Genomic DNA, 22,453 nt, shown 5'->3' with positions numbered 1-22,453 from the left:
TCCCTGGGGCTGACTGCTCCTCTGTCTGGGTTCCTGGCTTTTATCCCCTTTCTCCTGCTCTTCCGGCCTGCTACTCTGGGCAGGCCTGAGTTTCCTCTCCTCACCTGTAACCCTGGGGCTGATCTGGAGAAATGTAAAAAGGGGGTATATTCTCCTTTGTTTCTTCCTACCTGCCCCAAGAGGCCACACAGGGGCAAAGAGAATAATTTTGGTTGCAGCTTTATGGTCAAGAAGAAGGCAATGTTGTAGTTCATGCTGGTCCATTCAGTTCTCTGCAAAGCCTTCATCCTGTCAGGCAGTCACCCCAGGATGACTCCCACCCCTTGTTGGCTGTGATGGCCAGGGCTGCAAAAGAAAGAAAGAAGACAGCTGACAGATGACAGGGCGTCAATTAATCTGAGAAGGTGAGCACAGCCCTGGGAGGATGGAGGGAGGAGAGCAGGGACAGAAATAGGCGGGGTTGGAATTCAGCTCATCCCAGTGAGGGAGAACAACCCAGTATGGTCAGTATGAGTGGGTTCTTATAAGAATCACCTGGGGATGTTGTTAAACATAGGTTCTGATTCAGTACATCTGGGGAAGAAATATAAATTCTCAGTGGAGGGCCAAAACCAAAATGAACCATTTCAAAACATTGGTAAGAGGCAACAGAGATGCTCACTTTACTGTAAGTGGTGGAGTTAATACAAGTTTACACAGGAAGTAAGGAACAGAGAACTGTCCAGCCAAGACTCAAGGAGAAGAAGGGAGGTGGGAAGTAGACTCACAATCCATAGTATTGCTAAGTACATGGCCCTCTTGACAGTCTTCAGCAATGGGTTTCCTCCTGTTCAAGGGTTCTTCCCTTATGACAACTTCCTACTGTTGTCTTGCCACTGACAACCAACTGTCCTCTACTCACACTGTGGTCTGGGGACTACAGAATTACATTCTCTTGGAGCTTGTAAGTAATGTGGAATCTCAGGCCCCATCTCAAGCCTACTGTATCAGTCTCTGCATTTTGATAGGCTCACCAGGAGATTCAGGTGCATATTACTATCTAAGAAGATTTGGGCTACCTCTTGGCCTCTATTGCCTCATCTTTGCCTTACTGTGCATTTGTTCTCTGACCTGCCATCAACTGCTGATCCTTTCTGTGTGTCTGAAGATCAAACGTCTTGAGATAGAGCATCTAGAAGGTTCTACTGGCCATCCAGATGAAACTATTGTGCCTCCAGTCAGTCCTCAGACTAGTAACTCCCAGTCAGTACCTGTCTTTGTATCTAGTGCTGCTATTACAGAAATTGCACACCCACCCACTGCCATCAAGTCAGTTCTGACTCATAGTGACCCTATAGGACAGAGTAGAACTGCCCTGCAGAGTTTCCAAGGCTGTAAATCTCTACCAAAGCAGACTGCCTCATCTTGATCCTAAAGAGCAGCTGGTGGATTTGAAACTCTGATCTTTTGGTTACCAGCCAAATGCTTTAACCACCACACCACCAGAGCTCCTTGGAATACCACAAGTGGGTGGCTCTGACAAACTGAAATTTATTTTCTCACAATGTAGGAGGCTAAAAGTCTGAATTCAGGGTGCCTGCTCTAGGGAAGGCTTTCTCTCTGTTGGCTCTGGAGGAAGGTCCTTGTCTCTTTTGAGCTTCTGCTCTTGGGTGATCTTCATATGGCTTGGCATGTCCCTTCCCCCATCTGCTTCCTAGCTTGCTTGTTTAATCTCTTTTATATCTCAAAAGAGATTGGCTCAAGATACACTGTACTCTAATCCTGCCTCATTAACATAACAAAGACAACCCATTCCCAAATGGAATATAAACACAGGCAGAGAGGTTAGGATTGATGACATACATTTCGAGGGGACACAATTCAATCTGTAACAGTGCCTATCTCTGGTCCAGGCCTAGGAGGTCAGGATCATGTGGTTCAGAACAAGGCCAAGGATGCTCAGATGCCCTCAAAAAGGGGCTGTGGAACTTCGGAGAATCCCCACAAAGATAAGGGTCTGCATGCACCTTGCTCTACCTGTCTTCATGATGACAACTCCAGCCTTGACCACAGACTCCAACCCTGTCCACATTTCTCCATCATTCCAGAAGCTTCTCTGTCCACTCCTCTAAAGGATCACCCAGGCTGAGATATAGCTGTGGTATCCCCAGGCCTGGCCAGGAAGTCAGTATTCTCAAAATGAGACACACACACACACACACACACACACACCCATTGCAGGCAAGCTGGGCTGAATAGTGAAATATTCTCAGAATGTAGGAAATTTGTTCTAGTTTTTGTTGTTGTTGTGTACCGTTGAGTTGATTATATCTCATAGCAACTTTATATGACAGAGTAGAACTGCTCCATAGGGTTTCCTAGACTGTAATCTTTTCAAGAACAGATTGCCAGGATTTTTCTCCCTCAGAGTCGCTAACGGCTTTGAACCACCAACCATGGTCATTATCTCATTTATATTGACAGCTACATGAAAAAGAGTACCACTGAGCAGTTTCTATTAACTTGGTCCGACCCACCTTTCTTCCTCAAGCACCACAGACATCCAGAGACATGGGATGTAGTGGTGGGGCAAGGCAAAAGGGAGACACTTGCCCCTAAGCACAAGCCCAAGGGTTCATCAGACAAGGTGCAGTATGACATTCCATGTACCACAAATTTGAAAGGCACCTGACTGAGGCAGCCAGATGAGGAAGGAAGGTGTTTCTCCCCAAGCATCACCACTATCAATGTCTATTTATCTTAAAATGGGGGTGGGCAGAGGATGCAATTTAGAGTTTGCTCCAGGCACTCGTTACCCTCAATAGGCCTCTGCCTCCTTCCATTGGTATTTGGGAGCTGCATGCCTGCATAGTCCTCAGGGCTCTCCTCCCAGTCACCCTGCCCACCAGAAACACAATCATAAATCCCTGGCTCCTCTTAAAAGCTTCCCACAGGCACGGAGACACCAGGCCTTGCCAAGTTTCTGTTTATGATATTTAGCCCTGCTCTGCAGAGGGGTGTGGAAGGTGCTGGGCCTGCTCACAAACCACAGCCGGGTTCATTCAGAGCCCACGCTCGACCTCTCCTAAAACAACAGATTATTTCCACGGTTATTTTCAGCAGCTTGTTTCCTGGCAGCTCTCAGTTGCCTGGAGAAGTGTCCTGAAGCTAGCTGTTTGCTTATGGCTTGAAGGCTATGTGAGCCTTTTCCTCTGTGACAGATTGAAGGGTTCCTTCTGAGCTGATGCCAGCAGACTCACCCCCACAGCTTGGAGAAGCAGCCCTCTTGACCTTCCAATAACTTTCAAGAACCCACTTGGCCCTCAGAAGTCCTTAGCAGTCTTTTGAGTTTATCCCACTCATACAGCATCACCAGCTTGCTATCCTCTCTCACTGTAAAGAGAGCACAGACATATCTGTCCATATAACCCAGAAAATTCTGGAGTGAGGCAGCTTGAGAGAGAGGATAATTGTCTATGCAATTATCTTTGAAATGTTCCCTCCCTCTACCCTTCCTGCCCCAGTGAGGCCCAAAGAATCAAGAACACAAAGAATGGAAGAGCCTTAGGATACATCTTCTAGTATCACCTCTCATGTTTTGAATAAACATAATGGTACCAAACACTTACAGAGCACTTACTCTGTGCTGGTTCCTATTCTGAGAACTCATAAAGGTCCTTTATTCTTCACAGCAGCCCTTCAAAGTGAGCCATTGCTACCATCCTCACCTTATAGGCGAGGAAACCAAGGCAACAACAAACTAAACAACCTGCCCAAGGTCATTCTTACAGGTAGGAAGTGATGGCACACCAGTGTCCAACCTGCTCCAGAATGTTCTGTGAGGGCCAAGAGAGGAAGTTGATAACCTAGCTAGTTTTCCTCAACTTTGACATTAGTGATTGGTGTGTAAATTTGAATAATAGTCATATTAACTGATCTTCCTTGTAGGTGTATGGATTATCCTATCACTGACAGCTTTGTACTTCAGCATGGATCTTGAAATGTTCTTTTAGTCAATAAATGTGACACCTTTCCTCTTTAATTTGTCATTCTTGGCATATTGGACTATATGATTATCCTATTTAAAATGACCTTTGCCAGTCCATTTCAGTTCACTAATGCCTAAGATATCAATATTCAAGCATTCCATTTCATTTCTGACAACTTCTGATATTCCTAGATGCATACTTCATGCATTCCTCATTCTGATTACTAATGGACATTTGCAGCTATTCTCATTTTGAGTTGTGCCACACTAGCAAATGAAGGTCCCAAAAGCTTTACTCCATCCACATCATTAAGGGCTTCTACATTAAGGAAGCAACTCCTTCCCAGTCATATTTTGTGTGCCTTCTGACCTGAGGGCCTCATCTTCTGGCACTATTGCAGATAATGTTTGACTGTGACTCATTAGGTTTTCACTGACCAGTTTTTTTTAAAAGGAGATTGCCAGGTCCTTCTTCCTACTCGATCTTAGTCTAGAAACTCTGCTGAAACCTGTCTACCATGAGTGACCCTGCTGGTGTTTGAAATACCACTGGCATAGCTCTCAGCATCATAGCAGCATGCAAGCCACCACCGTCCACAAACTAATGCCAAAGATGAAGAAATTGAGGATTTTTACCAATTTTACAGGCTGAAACTGATCAAACATGCAATAAAGATGCATTGATAATTACTGGTGATTGGAATCTGAAAGTTGGAAGCAAATAAGAAGGATTAGTAGTTGGGAAATATGACTTTGGTGATAGACATGATGCCGGATATCACATGATAGAATTTTGCAAGACCAAAGACTTATTCATTGAAAATATATTTGTTCAACAACATAAACAGTGTCTATACACATGGATGTTGCCAGATGGAATATACGAGAATCAAACTGACTATAATCTGTGGAAAGAGACAATGGAGAAACTCAATATCATCAGTCAGAACAAGGCCAAGGACCAATTGAAGAACAGACCATCAATTGCTCATATGCAAGTTCAAGTTTGGTCATGTTGTCAGAAGGGAACATTCCCTGGAGAAGGATGTCATGCTTGGTAAGGTGGAGGGTCAATGAAAGAAGGGAAGGCCTTCAATGAGATGGTGGCTGCAATGATGGACTCAAGTATAGCAGGGATCATGGAGCTGGTACGGGATCGGGCAGTGTTTCATTCTGCTGTGCATTGGGTCGCTATGAGTCAGAAACGACTCGACGGCACCTAACAACAACAACAACAAGAAGTTCAAGTTGAAGCTGAAGAAAATAAAACAAGTCCATGACAGCCAAAGTACAACTGTGAGTATGTCTCACCTGAATTTAGAAATCACCTCAGGAATAGATTTGACACCTTGAACACCATGACCAAAGACCATACAAGTTGTGGGATGACATCAAGAACATCATACATGAAGAAACAAAAGGTCACTAAAAAGAAACAAAAGACCAAAAATGGATGTTAGAAAAGATTCTGAAACTTGCTCTTGAACATACAGTTGCTAAAGCAAAAGAAGAAATGATAATGTAAAAGAGCTGAACAGAAGATTTCAAAGAGCAGCTCGAGAATGATAAAGAAAGGTATTATAATGAAACATGCAAATACCTGGAGTTAGAAAACCTAAAGGGAAAAACATGCTTGGCATTTCTCAAACTAAAAGAACTGAAGAAAAAATTCAAGCATTGAGTTGCAATACTGAAGGAATCTGTGGGCAAAAATTTGAATGACGCAGGAAGCATTCAAAGAAGATGGAAGGAACACACAGTCACTGTACCAAAAAGAATTGAGCAGCATTCAAATATTTGAGGAGGTAGCATATGGTCAAGAACTGTTGGTATTGAAGGCAGAAGTCCAAGCTGCACTGAAGGCATTGGTGAGAACAAGATTCCAGGAACTGATAAAATACCAATTGAGCTGTTTCCACAAATTCGTACAATGCTAGAAGGGTTCACTGGTCTTTGCCAAGAAATTTGGAAGACAGCTACCTGGCCAACTAACTAACTGGCAGAGGTCCATACTTGTGCCCAATGCAAAGAAAAGTGACCCAACATGATGTGGAAATTATCAAACAATGTCATTAATATCACACCCAAGTAAAATTTTTGCTGAAGATAATTTAAAAATGATTGCAGCAGTACATTGATAGGGAACTGCCAGAAATTCAAGCTGGATTTAGTAGGAGATACAGAATCTTTCATTGCTGATGTCAGATGAATACTGGCTGAAAGCAGAGCATAGTAGAAAGAATATTTATGTTTTATTGACTGTGCAAAGGCATTTGACTGTGTGGATCATAACAAATTATGGATAACATTTCAAAGAATGGGAATTCCAGAACACTTCACTGTGCTCATAGACCATAAAGCAGTCACTCAAACAGAACAAGGGGATTCTGTGTGGTTTAAAATCAGGAAATGTGGCTGCAACAGTAGGCTCAAACATAGCAACAATTGTGATGATGATGCAGGGCCGGGGGGTGTTTTGCCCTGTTGTACATTGGGTCACTATGAGTCAGAACTGGCTCAACAACACCTAACAACAACAACCACTAATGTAAAGTTAGGCAGTTTTAATCCACCCAGAATTACCAAGAAAGAAAGGCCTGGTGATCTGCTTCTGTAAAGATTACAGCCAAGAAAGCACTATGGATCAGTTCACTCTGTAACACAGGGGGTTGCCATGAGTCTGAATTGACCTAATGGCAACAGGTTTGTTTTTCCTGTTGTTGTTTTAGCCACCTAACAACAACAACAACAACAACCAGATAGCAGAGCAAGAAGCTCTCATGTCTCTGACTTTGTGGAGTGTTTTCAAGAGCTAGTGTTTAAGTAAGAATTCTTTTGTTGATGGAATCTCCAGTACGTGCCAGGCAAAGTACTGGGTAATTTATCAGACTTTGAAGTTTTGAATTGGGTCATATTGACATTCCCACTGTGCAAATGAGAAAAGTGAAACTTGAATGTAGATCAGTAGGTATACAAGTGGTGGAATTCTCACTTTCCATGTGAGATACCTGGCTTTGTTTCTTGGCCAGTACACCTCAAACACAGCTACCATCTCTCTGTGGAGGTTTGTGTGTTCTATGATGCCGAACAGGTTTCCAGATTAAGACAGACTAGGAAGAAAGGCCTGGCAATCTACTTCCAAAAATGAGCCAATGAAAATTTTATGGATCACAACAGTGTGATCCACAACTCATCATGAGGTCTCCATGAGTTGGGAGCTCATTTGATGGCAGCTAAACAAAAAGACAACAAAAAGACACATCATGCTATAATGGAGTTTTAAAAGATTCCTAAACCCACCAGCCACTCCCCAGAAGGAAAGTGGGGCAATCTACTTCCATAGTGATACTCCCTTGGAAATCCAAGGAGAGGTCGCTAGGAGTTGGGTCCAACTCGATGGCACATAACAACAACAACAACATATTACTCAAGAAAACTAGGAAGCAGTGGGGTGAAGGTTCAAATCTGAGTATGTCTGATTCCAAATTCTAAGTTCTTTGGGCCACCTTACTACAAGAACATGCACATACATGTGCCATACATTTACATTGTTTCAAATCCGAGATCAGACCTGGAGCAGGCATGGGGGTGTTCTGCTGTGAGGTGATCAACTGCAGCTCCTGTAACACTTCCCTTTAGAAATTTTTCTAAATTCTAGCCTCTCTGTCCCAAAACTCCTATCCTGCCTGAGTCAGAAACCAACCAGCCAGCCAGCAATTTGCCAGAGTAATATTTTAAGTTTCTTCCTGCAACCCGAGAGCTCTGGTGGTATAGTGTCTAAGCATTTGACTGCTAACCAGAAGGCTAGCAGTTCAAACCCACCAGACACTCCTTGGAAAGTTGGGCGATCTATTTCCATAGAGATACCACCTCGGAAACCCAAGGAGGGGTTGCTATGAGTTGGATCTGACTTGACGGCCTTGAGTTCGAGTTTTGTCTTTTTTTTTTTTTTTTTTCTGCAACCAGTGAATTCACTGTATGGATTGAATTGTATCCCCCAAAAAATATGTGTCAACTTGGCTAGGTCATGATTCTCAGTATTATGTAATTATCCTCCACATTGTAATATTATCTAATTATCCTATCTTTTGTAAATCCTAACATCTATGATATTAATGAGGAGCTCTGGTAGCATAGTGCCTAAGGCACTTGACTGATAATCAGAAGGCTGGCAGTTCAAACCCACCGGCCACTCCTCAGAAGGAAGATTGGGCAATCTACTTCCATAGAGATACCACCTCAGAAACCCAAGGAGGAGTCACTATGAGTCACATCCCACTCGACAGCAGTGAGTTTGGTTTTTATGATATTAATGAGACAGGATTAGAGGTAGTTATGTTAATGAGGCAGGATGCAATCTACAGGATTAGATTGTATTTTAAATCAATCTCTTGGGATATAAAAGAAATTAAACAAGTGAGCAGAGAGGAGGGAAACTGACCACCACCAGGAAAGAAGAGCTGGTGGTGAATTGCATCCTTTTGACCTGAGTTCCCTGCACAGAGAAACTCCTAAACCCAGGGGAAGATTGATGCCAAGAGACAGGGAGATCTCCAAGGAATACTGGCCCACAGATGTTGACAGGAAACAAAGACCTTCCTCCACAGCTGACAGAGAGACAATGCCTTACCCTCGAGCCAGCACTCTGAATTTGGACTTCTAGCTTCTAAATTATGAGAGAATAAATTTCTGCCATACACTTGTGGTGTTTCTGTTATAGTGACACTAGATAACTAATACATTCACTGAGGAAAGATTTATTTTCATAGTCACAGTTAGCCCCAAACGTAGGGTCTGGATTTGTCAACAGCCACAATCATAAAGAAAATGGATGGGACATGTGCTTTGAACTTGCTTGTGAGCACATCTGAAGTAATTCTGAGGACAGAATGGAAATGTTTATAGTCTAGTGGTTTTGAGGAGGGAAGCTCCATCGGGGTCATTGTAAGAATGAGGGTTGGGGAGGAGATCATCAGGGAGGCGTGATGAAAGGACTCAGCAAAGACTGTAACATGAGGGGGCCTGTCTCAGTCACCTTCTGAAAGCCTTAAGGGGAAGCTGGTTCCACTTTCAACATGGAATTTGAACAACCCCAAAATCAGATTGTATAAATTCCTACAAAGTTTGTTATTTTAAGGATATTGTCATCCATTTAGGGACTTCTTCCTAAAGTCATAGGAATTTCATTTACAAATTAGTGCTAGATTTAAAAATGTGAAATCAGAATGAGGTCTATATTTAAGAATGTTATACAGTATCTGTTCCCTGGTTTTGATCATTGCATTACAGTGATATGAGATAATATCATTTGCAGAAGATGGTAAAGGGAACACAGGAACTTTCTGTAGTATTTTTGCAACTTCTTGTGAGTCATAACTATTTCAAAATAAAAAGTTATAAGTTGTAAAAAAAATTTTAAAAGTGATCCAAGAGCATTGCTTTTCCTAAAAAACCTAGCATGTCATTTTTCTGATGGTGACAATTCTTCATTTTCCTTTGGCTATAGGAAAACTCAGAGTCAAATTAAAACTTCATTCTAGAAATAGGCCCTGGTGGCCTGTATATTTATGTTCTTCCTCCAAATGTTGACTTTCTACACTTATTTATATTTTCCTGCCTCTAACTTTTCATTCTCATTTTTATTTTACCATTATTTTATTATGTGAATTTGTGTGAGTAGCTTTCAATCCTTTATGGAAAGAAACAGTATATAAATAAAATAACTGGCACAGCTAGTTTATGAGGTATCTGAGTTTGTTTGTTTGTTTGTTTTAATTATCTAGGATTTTTGTTTTCCTGTTACCTTAAAGTATTTTCCTAGTATCAATTCTCCCGGTTTCTATGTAGGATTTCGCCCTGAGAATCATACACAGGTTTCCTGTGCATTGAAGATTTCAGCCTTGGTTGGGAAGGTATCAAGCAGACCAACACCCAGTTAATGAGCAGCATAAGTTTTCACCTTTTCAGGTGTTCCCTGAGGCAGGGCCAGACACAGACACTCCGAATGAGCCATTACAGACTGGTCATCTCTGCCAGCAGGTTCACTGTCAGGGATGCCTTTTTTCAGGTGTAGCAAGTTTGAGATCATTGCGATGACTCCTATTCAAATGCTAATACTTCTCTGAGGAGGAAGACAGTTTTAGCAGCTGCATCCTAGAGAGAAAGCCTTTGGAAAATGCATTACAGGAAAGCTCCTTTTGTGAATGAACAAATGTGAGCCACAGACTCCTCATACCAGCTTGTTATGATAATTCATTTCAACTGTGGACCCACTCAGAGCTCTCAACAGATCCAAAGCAAATCAAAACGGAGCAGCCTAAGCAGCCAGAGAGGAGGGAAAACCACAGACAGGCTCTTGGCAGAGGTTGAAGGCAATACTATACAGCCCTAAGTATCCAGCCACAAGCCACCAAGTGGAATAGAAAGGGCATGATGGATTTAGAGATAAAAAATCCAACTCTGCCACAGGAGATGTGACCTTCGATGAGCTTTGCCTCCTCTCTTAGCCTCAGTTTTTTTCCCATTGTAATATACATACAAATACAGTCCAACCCATGGACGAACATGTGTAAAGGGCACAGCGTCTGGCATGCTGTTGTCACTCACAAATGTTCAATCTTTATCCCCTCTTCAAAAATAACAGCAACAATAGTAATAGCTAAGATTCATTATGTGTCAGATGCTGTTCTATGATATAAAATCAAAACCAAACCCACTGTCATCGAGTCAATTCTGACTCATAGCTACCCTATAGGACAGAGTAGAACTGCCTCACAGGGTTTCCAAGGCTGTAAATCTTTATGGAAGCAGACTGCCTCATCTTTCTCCCACACAGCAATTGGTGGGTTCAAACCATGCACCTTTTGCTTAGCAGCCAAATACTTTAACCACTGGGCCACCAGAGCTCCTTGCTCTGTGTTATAGGAATACAAAAAGAAATAAAACAGGATTCCTGCCATTGAATGGATGATGATTGATGTTCATAGAGTACTATGTGCATCACCCTATTTAAGCCTCACAGCAGCTCTTTGAAGTTGGTACTGCCATTCATTGCCATTTTACAGATGAAGAATAGTAGCAACACTTCTCAACTGCAACAAGTGGACCATGGATTAAACACTATAAAGTAGTTCTTGAGGATCTGAAGGATTGGGAGATACTAGACTGCACTGTTGAGGAATGTATTGGGGTCTCCTTACACAGAACTTTGAAGAAAACATGAGAGAACTGTTGAGTTTGGAGGAGAGTGATATGGTTATTGCAGCCCCAGCCAAGGTCCGGGGAGATGAGTTAGAGGATGCTGACAGCTTCCTATGGCCTCTCTTTCCCATGAGTCCCTGGTTCTCTTCCCTGCAGGTGTCTGCAGCAGAAGCCTGGGGACAGCCTGCCCATGGCCAGTGTCATCCTCTGTTTCCACAACGAGGCCTGGTCCACCCTGCTGAGAACTGTGCACAGCATCCTTGACACAGCGCCCAAGGCCTTCCTGAAGGAGATCATTCTCGTGGACAACCTCAGCCAACAAGGTAGCAACAGGCTTCCTCCAGGTTTCCTTGGGTGGCCCCTGAGGAATTCCCAAGCCAAAGGTTAGGGTTTGGAACCTCTTTGAGGCCAGGTTCCCAGCAACAGACCCCAACATGAGGATTCATGTATAAGAGATTTATTAATGAAGAGCCCCCAGGAAAAACCAGTAAATAAGTGGGAGAAGCCAGATAGAGAAGGGGAGAACTATGCTGGGCAAAAGTCCCCAGGGCAGAAGGGTCACTTCAGCAGATCCTATGAGGCATCAGTCTCTCAGACCCCACCTCCATGCAGTACAGTAAACTCCCCAAGACATTCTAAAAAGCCACAAAGGGCAGCCATTTTGTGAGAATTCTGTCCATCCTTGACATGGGGAAGCACTTATATACACGTCATTAGGTAATCATTGTTTAGCCCATTCTACTCACTTTCCAAGTGAGGAAACTGAGGCTCAGAGAAGATAATTGACTAGAGTGGAATCACACCAAAAGCAGAAAAGTCAGGAAGAGAGCCTAGACTTTCAGAATCAGCTTGAATACATCCACTGACAGGAAACTCACCTCCATGGACAGCCCATCCCATTGCTGGGTACTCAAAAGAAGATGGAGACAGAGAAGCCCCCTGCCTTGCTGCTTCTAGGCCTGTGCTTCTCAGACTTGAGTGTGTGTCAGGGTCACCTGGTAGACTTGTTGAAGCACTACTTGCTGAACCCACCCCAGAATTTCTGACTGAGTAGCTCTTGAGTGAGGCTGAGAATGTACATTTTTAACAAGTTCCCAGCTGATGCTCGCACTACTGATCTGGGGATGTCCATTTGAAAACCACTGCTCTAGACTGTGGCCTGGGGCCTGAGGCTTACAGTTTTGCCTCAACTAAATAAACTTCCCAGCCCCTCTTGACCTTGTGGGAAAATCGGACTGCTCCAGAGGGATGCTAAGCCTTTGCTGAGATCTGCAAAGTGCTTCTCTTAGGGGAATGATAGAGGACAGCAGAGAGTGGCCAGGTGCCTCTGTTAATTCTTTCTAAGGTCCTGATGTCAGGAATTGATCCAGCCTTCCCACGGCAGTTAGTCAAACCAGTCAGAGGTTCCAAGTGAATATGGGATTACTGGGCCACCTCTGACTGTGTATTGGGCAGGACTGAAAGACTGGTGCTAGACTGGGCTTGGTTGGCTGCTGAAAGTAGCCAGAGACCCTCCAACCCCCTGGCTGGGGAAGGGTCTTCCCTGAGAGCCCACTTGTGGTCACTCACACCCCATCAGCTGCTCAGCATGTATGTCAATAGCCCCTCAGGAACCTTCCTGTCTCCTTAAGCATGTGTGGCAGTGGACAAGCCAGGCCCGGGGAAGCAGGCTACCTCCCAAATCCTCACCTCTGATCTCATCAGAGGGTATCTGGATCTCAGGCCCAGTAATCAAACTGCTGCCTCCTTGCTCACTCTCCCTCAGCCCCTCACCACCAGGTTGGCTCTCCTTCCAGCAGCCCCGTGTTACCTGCTGACACTGGGGTGCAAGACCCTGCCCACAACCAGGAGCATTGCTGGCTCCTTTTGTCCTCAGGTACTCTCCTCTATGTGCCTGCCAAGAGTTGGAGCCTGGACAAGGGCCACTATGCATGCTACTTTGCAGAGGCAGGGCTTCCCAACCTCATTTACCCACAAACATGCTGTGAGTGGCTCAGGGCCATGCCACAGGGCTGTTAAGCTGATGGTCACAGCGGTGTGGCACAGTGTGATAGGGTCAGCTAGATGTGCCTCAGGTTACTCATCTGTGAAATGGGAGTAACAACACCCACATGGAATCAGAAAATACATGTGTTGCTCAGCCTATGAGAGACCCTTCATAAATGGAAGTCAGTATTATTGCTGTTTTCTGGAAGGAATAGATCAAGAACCACACCAGCTCCTTACTTCTGAGCCTTCTGTACCTATACCAGGCCCCCCAACATGTGAACTTCTTACCTGCTTTGAAAACTCTCTAAGAATGTCAAATCACCATTACAGTCTGGAAGTTTTTCCTCAATCTATTCTGGACATCTTTTGCTAGTGTCTACTGTGCCTAGAAGGAGCCCTGAATACACAGTGGATAAATGCTCGGCTGCTTACCAGAAGGTAAGTGGTTCGATCCCACAAGCTGACAACTCTGCAGGAGAAAGATGTGGCAGTCTGCTTCTGTAAAGATTCACAGCCTTGGAAACTATATGGAGCAGTTCTACTGTGCTTGATAGGCTTGCTCTGAGTTGGAAAGGACTTAATGGCAAGTTTGGTGGGTTTTTATTTTACTTTATTTTTTATGTTTTGGTTACTGTGCCTAGAATTTTACCCTAAATAACACCAAGTATTACAGCTACAGAGATCAGCTATCAGATCAGCCCAAGGAGGACCTCATGAACTTAATGTCTGGTGAGGTCACTCACCAGTGAGGGATTATGTTGGGCTACATGGAAGAAAATCTGCTACAGTGACTTAACCAACCAGTAAAATTCATTGCCATCGAGTCAATTCTGATGCATAGTGACCTCCATTGGGTTACAAAGGTGGTAAATCTTTATAGAAGTAGATTGCCCCATCTTCCTTCTGCAGAGTGGCTAGTGGGTTTGAACCACCAACCTTCTCGTTAACAGTCAAATGCCTTAGGCACTGTGCCACCAGAGCACCTTAAACAACTACTGGAGACTTACTTTTATTTTGTATTATTATTTTTTACATTATAGGAAGCCAGTGGTTGGTAAAGCAGGGTTTGTATGGCAGGTCCACAATGGCATGAGGAACCTAGCTCTTTCTGCTTTCCACTTAGCCATACTTAGAGTGTGGTTTCAGCCTCATGTTCATGACAGGGCTGCTTCACTTCTGGGAGTCACATCCACATTTCAGACAGAAAAAGGGTTAAGAGCTGTTAGGCAGCTTTGACCCTTAAAAAAAAAAAAATAGTAAAACAAGAGTTTTCCCAGAATCCTCTCACCTAGTATATTTCTACTGGAGTGGATCACGTGGCTACTCCTAGCAGCAAGGGAATCTTGGGCGGTGAGTGCTTTTAGCCTCCCTGAACAAAATCAAAGTTCTGTTAGTAAGATGGAAGGGGAGAGTGAATGTTAGAGAAGATAACTAGCAGTGTTCACTGCAGTGGAGTCCCAGAGGGACTGGTTCTTAGGTGTGTTAAGTTCATAAAAGCTAACAGATCATGCCCTAGGGAATGAAGTGGTGCTAATGAGCTTACCACTGAGAAGTTCTGCCAGGAGCTGTGTTCTGCATAACTCCCTGGCACATTCAGGAGAGGCACCTCTAGTTACCCAAGGCACATCTCCAGAAAAGGGTGCAGGTTGCAGTTAGCAGCACACCCTCACCAGCTGGAGTGTACAAATCAAACTATTAAAGGGGATGGCAGGGCATTTGTGTAGGGCACCGACAATGTGTGCTACAGCTGCACCTCTATATTTAGAGAATGTTAGCAAGTGCTTGAAAGTCCTCTTCTGAATTTATGACACTGTCTTTCCTGATTTCTACTGGTGAGAATGCTGACTCCTTCCAAACTCTGGAAGCATCCTCTCTTTTAGTAGCAACCACACTATAATAATGCATTTGATTTTTGGGATCTTTGTGCTCACCAGAGCTTCATAGAGATCATTGCTGACGGTTATCTTAGTAATGGTCCTCACAATCTCAGTTGGCCATGGCATCTGTGGTCCAATTGACCACTACTCTGTTGGTTCCAGGACAGCACAAGTCGGCTCTCGGCGACTACGTGGCCACCCTGGAGGGTGTGAGGTTGCTCAGGAGCAACAAGAGGCTTGGCGTCATCGAGGGCCGGATGCTGGGTGCTGCCAGGGCCACAGGGGATGTGCTGGTCTTCATGGATTCCCACTGCGAGTGTCACCCAGGCTGGCTGGAGCCCCTCCTCAGCAGAATAGCTGGTGACAGGTAACTCAGCCCCTGGGGCCTGCAGAGAAAGAAGTGGGATTGGGAAAAATAGCCTTACAGTCCCAGGCATTCACAGGACATCTATCCCTCTGTTATGGATTGAATTGTGTCCCCCCAAAATACATTGGAATATATCCCCTATACCTGTGGATATAAACCGTTTGGTAATAGCATTTTCTTTGCTATGCTAATGAGCTATCCCAGTGTAGGGTGTGTCTTAAACCTGATGACTTTTGAGTATAGAAAGAACAGATTAGACACAGAGAAGCAAGCACAAATGAAGGAGAGACAGATGCCTCATAGAGATTATCAAGGAACCGCAGAACCAAGAGCTAGAGAAGCTGAGACAAGGATTTTCCCCAGAGCCTTCGCCTAGAGCCAGTGCCCTGAATTCGGGCTGAACTGTGAGAAAATAAATGTCTGTTTGTGAAAGCCACCCATTTGTGATGTTTCTGTTGTAGAAGCACTAGAAAACTAAAACACCCACCATTTGAAAAAGGGCCTGAGCTTCCATGATTAGAGAGATATATTGCTGTGAATTTTTCACCTGTTGGATGGGAGGTTACAAGTCTTCAATCCATTTGCCTGGTATTATAATCCTGGAGAGTGGCTTCTATTATGTTGTAAATACCCCTGGGAAGGGTAACACTTTTCTATGGCTATCATTACCTTTGATGAAAATTCCCCAGTTTTAATTAGGATTGCAGTTTTGTTGTTGTTGTTGTGTGCCATTGATTAGATTCTAAGTCATAGGGATCCTATATGACAGAATAGAACTGCCTGGTAGGGTTTCTTAGGCTGTAATCTTTATGGGAGCAAATCACATGGGACTGTGGGTAGGTTTGAACTGCCGACTTTTCTTTTGGTTAGCAGCCAAATGGTTAACCATTGCACCACCCGGGCTCCTCTGATTACAGTATAAACTAAACGTCTGCAGGCTGTAGATTACTCATCTGTTTAAAAAAAAAAAAAAAGTAATAATGCATTAGACTCTGATAGTTGACATTCGATCAAGAACTATCATTCTTTGGTTTTCTGGCTTATATATTGTTGTTGTTATTAGGTGCCATTGGGTCAGCTCCAACTCATAATGACCCTATCTACAGCAGAACGCAACACTGCCTGGTCATGCATCATCCTCACAATTCTTGCTGCACCTGCTTATATAAAGTATGTCTAATTTTCTTATTAAGGCCAGCTCTTGGAAATACTGTAAAGTTGGAGAGTGTTGTATTACACACCACACAGCCAAACATCTTCAATTTTGACCATTTCTCCCTCCCCAGTCTTGCTGGCATTCACTTTAGCACTTCCACATGCAACTCAAACAGTGCTGGAACACATCCTGTCAACCATTTCCTTTATTCTGAATATCCAATTCAGGAAAACCAAACCCTGGTGGCTAGCCAGGGACTGTCTCAGGTACACTCCTTGGGGCTGAAACAGGCCTGTCACACAGTAGGTATTCAATAAATGATTATTATTGATGGTGTCCAGCAGACAAAGTTGATGCCAGAACCTAAGCCTATGACTTTAGCATTCCTACTCATGATAAATGTGTACTGTCTAGATTGAAATGGGGACAACAACATATAAGAAAAAAATTCCCTGGACCACGTTGGGATAGATCCTACAGGTATAGATCCTGCTAGATGGAGGATATTTCGGGCAACGCAAAGTAGACTGTTAATAGTTCAGCATTCCCATTTTAATAAAGAAAAACAATCAGAGCTGTGAAAATCAAGATGGATTAATTTTGCCTGATTCCATGACACAGATTATTGCCTACTTGTGGGTCACATCTCATAAGGAAAAAAGACTTGCATAAATTCAGCACTAAAACTAACAAAAGAACATGAATACATTCTATAAGGCCACCATCTTTGATTCTGTCCTATGCAAAGGACTATCTCAACATTACAATGAGTGTATAACATTTGAAGTTGAACTCTTAATTTGTCTCACCCATTCCTCAGTCCATTCCTATCCTGATATCATAGATGAATGGCTCTCAGTGGGAACTTTAAGATCATTTAGTCCCACCTCAGTGCATGTGTGTATGCATGTGTGCATAATTTCACTGTTAAAAAAAAAACCTGAGTTCCAGAAAGGGGAAAGAGATTCCTCAGGGTGAGTCACACAGCTACGTGACAACTGAGGTGTTTTCTCTGCCTCTTAGTCTCTGCTTTTTATTCAAACATTTAGCAAGCCAGTAATTAGTATTATTAAGTCTTATGTATGCATAACCTTGACAGACTACTTTTGTATAAATTCTCTAATGATCCCCTTGTCAGATGGCCCAGGCAGATATTTTTGCTTCCATTTCATAAAGAAGGAAACTGAGTCTCTGAAATATGAAATAATGTGCAAGGACATGCAGAGAACTAATAGCTGAGTCAGGTTTTCTGACTCTGGGTCCAGTGCTCTTTTTATTGTGTATTTTTTTTTTTTTTCTAAGAATTGAAGAGAAACTGATCAGGGGGAAACACTTGTCATTCCCATCCCCACCCCTGGTGGTGAGACGTGTGAAAACATTGATGAGTCCCTTATCTCTGCATCTAGCATTGGTGCTGTAGCCACAGATCTAGAGTTTTCTCACTGTAGGCTGAGGGAAAGAGACAGGCAATACCTCAGTGTCCTCAGCTATCAAAATGGAGTTGCCTGAGAAACCTTCTGTGATGAAATAAAAAAAAAAAAAAAAACCCTCACTTCCATCAAATCAGATCCAACTCATAACGACTCCTCCTTGGGTTTCCAAGGCGTTATCACTATGGAAGTAGATTGCCCAACCTTCCTTCTGAGGAGTGGCTGGTGGGTTTCAATCTCTAGCCTTCTGGTTAGCCTTCAAATGCCTTAGGCACTACGCCATCAGAACTCCTTCTGTGATTTATTGTTGTTGTTTTGTGCCACTCAGTCGGACCGACTCATAGCGACCCCTCCTTGGATTTCCAAGGCAGTATCACTGACTGGCGGTTCAAACCCACCAGCCACTCCTCGGAAGGAAGGTTGGGCAATCCTACTTCCGTAGTGATCCTGTCTCGGAAACCCAAGGAGGGGTGGCTATGAGTCGGGGCCAACTCGACAGCACATAACAACAACAACAACAATAACATAACTACAGAAGTGGATTGCCCCATCTTCCTTCCCAGGAGTGCCTTCTGTGATTAAGAGATGCTAAATCAGTGAAATTCTAATTTCCTGCATCCTTGTCCTCCCCTCTTTACGAAACTCTACTCTCCCCGTCTGTCTCTCTCTCCCTGTCTGTCTCTCTCTCCCTCTCTCTCTCTCCCTCCTTCTGCCTCTCCCTTTCCTTTTCTTTCCCCCCCCCACCACATACACACACACACAGAGACATGATTTGTGTGATTTGAATTTTCGTCATCCCCACACCTCTTTCATGGCTTCCTGTCTACTCTGTTTGCTCTGGACTCTATGTGAGGGTCTGAAAGAAAACCTGCTTTTTTCATGACAAAAGTTATTCTCTCTCTTCACTACAAACAGCACTGCTATGTAAGCTGCAGTCTGAGAAAACACCCCTTTTCGAGATTTACTTTACTCCCCCAGGGATTTTGCTCAAGTGTTTTCTCTGGGATGCCTATGTCAGCTCACTTTGTGTAGTGCAAAGCTGTAGAAGCCAATAAGTGCAGCTCCTAACAGCTGTGGATCTTTGTGAGAGGACCCAGCTGTCTTTGAGGCTCATGTCAAGAGATATCTGTCACCAGGTGAGGAATCATTGGCCAAAAAGGGAAAGGGCTTTTATGAAGGTGCGTATGGTGAGTGAACAGTATAATAAGCCACAAATCATCTACTTCAAATTTCATAACCTCTTCAAAGTGGTTATCAGAGAATTGAGGGCCTGGTAACCAACCCTGACTCCCTGCCCCTGCCCATGGAGCAGGCCCGTTGCTTGTCACATAGTAACTTCGTATGAATCTGTAAAAGGAGTCCCTTTCTCATGACCCTTTACTTTCATTCCTCAGAAAATTTGCCATACTGTACTGATTTTGTTATAACAAGACATATTGACACCAACTGCCAAAAAAAATGTCAAAATAAACAGGTAACTTACAGTGTCTATGATGTTACTGGTGTTCTCTAGGGTTGAGCAGTGCACAACCCATGTACTACTTGAGGGTCTGAAAGAAAACCTACTTTTTTCATGACAAAGTTCTTCTCTCTCTTCACTACAAACAGCACTGCTATGTAAGCTGCAGCCTGAGAAAACATCCCTCTATAGCAGCCCTAGACAGAGTGTCTCTGTAATTGTTTTCAGGGCAGTTCTGGGAAGTGCTGATTGGTGGTCAGTTTCAACATAAAGTAACAAGGATGAAAATCAAGAGTAGCTGCCATAGCCAGCCCCAAATGCCTTGTGCTGACTGCCAGCTCTATCTAGTACCCAGCAAAGTATGACAGTCACAGCCTCAGAAAAACACAGCCTTACTGAGGTGCTGAGAGACAAATCCTTGGGGGGTGATCCTGGTTTAATAGATTGGCCAAGACTGCTCTGGTCTCCCATCTTAGAGACCTCATCCTGCCTAATAGTGAGAAGCAAGGTGAGACAGGGAACAGAGGACATCTCACCCTTCTGCCTGTCAAGGGCTTAAATGAAGTCAGCCTGAGGAGTCCTCTGTGTAAGTGTATGAGTTTATGTGGGTGCATGGGAGTTTGAGTGTGTATGTGTATGTGCATGTATATATTGAAAAGTAGGGAGAATCAAGATGTCTGGCAGGGAGAGGGAGCACCCTTCTCCAGGTATGATGCCCCAAGGAAACTCTCCAGCCCCTCTTCTCCACACTTCTCATAATGACGGAATCCTTGAATCTGTCTCTGAAAAGGCTGGCATCAGTCCTGGGGTCTAAACTTAGCAGAAGAGCCCTGGGAAGAAAGAATTCAAAGCCTTCTGCTGCTTTGTGGAGTACACTTTCACACAGAGAATTGGAACAAATTCAAAATGGCTTCTACATCGAGAACATGGAGGAATAAATATGTAGGCCCAGAAAAAATAAGGAGGGATAAGATACACTGCAAACAGTTAACACATCCAGCTGCTAGCTGTAAGGTTGGAGGTTCGAGTCCACCCAGAGAACCTTGGCAATCTACTTCCAAAAATGTAGCCATTAAAAACCCAGAGCACAGTTCTACTCTGACACACATGAGATTGCCATGAGTCAGAATCAACATGATGGCAACTGGTGTTTTATTCTTTATTGTGGTACAAGATTTGATGGGGGAAATTGAAACTGCGGTTAGCTTTTGAGTATCTGGACAGAAGTTTATTAGTTGATCTCATGTGTTGCATGTAGCTAGTCTTTGTTGGCAGCTTTACTGTCCCTCTTTGTCTTTTGGAATCCAAGTGCTCGACCTCATGGAGCTTAAAAAGGCTTAAAAGAGGATCAATCTTGTATTTGCCTAAATTAGCAGTCTACTCACAAGCAGGAAGATGGTGAGAGAATGGTGGAGTAGGCAGACACTTCTAGCTCCTTCCAAGTAAGCAGGGAAACTTTGCTATTTTGCTCTAAATGAATTCCAAGAACACCAGACACATCTGTAAGAACAAAAATACAAAGCTAAATATAAGGGTTTTTTTCTTTTCTTTTCTTTTTCTTTTCATTGTGATTTGGGTGAAAGCTTACAGAGCAAATTCACTTTCCATACAGCAGCTCACATACACTCATGACATTGACTACAATTTACCACAATGCAACAGCTCCCCCCCCCACTTCTTCTCCAAAGATACCTCTTCCCCGTATCCTTCCCTCCACACACTCCTGCCTCCCAAGCTGTCTCCCTGTGCATAGACAGCACTTCTATTCTCCCATGATTGTTCTCTCCAAGGAGTGTATCTACTTAATGTAAATGTTCACCTCATATGCCTATCTCTTGTTTGGCTGGAAGCCATAGGAGTGGGTTCAATTCCAGACCTGAAGGGCACCTTGGAGCCATAGTCTCAGGGGTTCCATCAGGCTCCACCAAACCAGTAAACCTGGTCTCGCTCTCTCTCTCTCTCTCTCTTTTTTTTTTTTTTTTTTTAATGATTTTGAGTTTTGTTCCATAATGTTCTCCCACTCTATCCAGGATCTCCTACATAGATTCCCCTCCAAGTGGTTGACAGTGGTAGCCAGGCACCATCTACTTCTTCTGGTTTCATAGTCATATAGGCTGAGGATCACATGGTGTACCAGTTGCTTGGACTAATTGTTTCCACGAGTCTTTGGTTTTCTTCATTCTTCTTTGCTCTGGATGAGAAGAGACCCATCATCACAGTTAGATAGCCACTTGCAAGCTTTTAAGATCCCAGTTGCTAATTGCCAAAGTAGGATGTGGAACAACGTTTTGTGTACTATGTTATGCCAATTGAGCTTGATGTCCCCTGCAACGATAGTCCCAAGCCCACAGATCCAACTACTCACTCCCTCTGGGTAGCTGACTGTGGCTAAGAAGTAACTACAATCTTGCCCCTTGTCAGCTCTACTGTATACCTGGGAATTCTTGCAGAACATACAAATATACTTGTAGAAAAATTGTCTGCCAACCATACACATGGTCTTGGGCACACTCCTCCTACATGGACATATCTAGTAGTTCAACCTGTCCACCCATCTATCTGCCTGTATATCCATGTTTGCCTTCACTGACAACACAGTACTGTATGTGCAAAAGGGTTCATCTTTATTTTCTGTACCTCCCATGTACCTATCTATGTCTTCCTCTTCATCAATGCCACTGTGTTGATCACTCACATTCGGTACATTGCCCTTCTCTTCACCCAAATCACTGTCTCTACCTATCTAACAGTGATCCTTCTCTTCCCCTCCCAACCTTGGTAACCAACAAAGAAAATTTCCTTCCATATAGAAACCTTTCCTTAACTTTTTACAAGAACAGACTAATACAATATTTTCCCTTCTATGATAGACTTACTTCACTCAGCATAATGTCCTCCAAGTTTATCCATGTTATGTGATGTTTTGCAGATAGTATGTTATTGTTTAAGGTTGTATAGTATTCCATTGTGTGTATGTAGCATGATTTGGTTATCCATTTTTCAGTTGA

The 22,453-nt window shown here is 43.5% G+C and overlaps 1 protein-coding gene across 1 annotated transcript in view; it reads left to right on the top strand.

Moving 5' to 3' along the window:
* Nucleotides 1–22,453, top strand: part of GALNT15 (polypeptide N-acetylgalactosaminyltransferase 15) — a 66,759-nt gene that overhangs the window by 11,015 nt on the left and 33,291 nt on the right. Inside the window, exons 2-3 of the mRNA XM_007936668.1 lie at nt 11,324–11,490; nt 15,196–15,400. Coding sequence (XP_007934859.1) covers nt 11,324–11,490; nt 15,196–15,400 — 372 coding nt within the window. The remainder of the gene's footprint in view (nt 1–11,323; nt 11,491–15,195; nt 15,401–22,453) is intronic.

Source organism: Orycteropus afer, unplaced genomic scaffold (genome assembly GCF_000298275.1).
Source record: "Orycteropus afer afer isolate SDZICR_OR568_19922 unplaced genomic scaffold, OryAfe1.0 scaffold00003, whole genome shotgun sequence".
Lineage (NCBI taxonomy): Eukaryota > Metazoa > Chordata > Mammalia > Tubulidentata > Orycteropodidae > Orycteropus > Orycteropus afer.
This window is presented reverse-complemented; position numbering and strand designations above follow the sequence as displayed.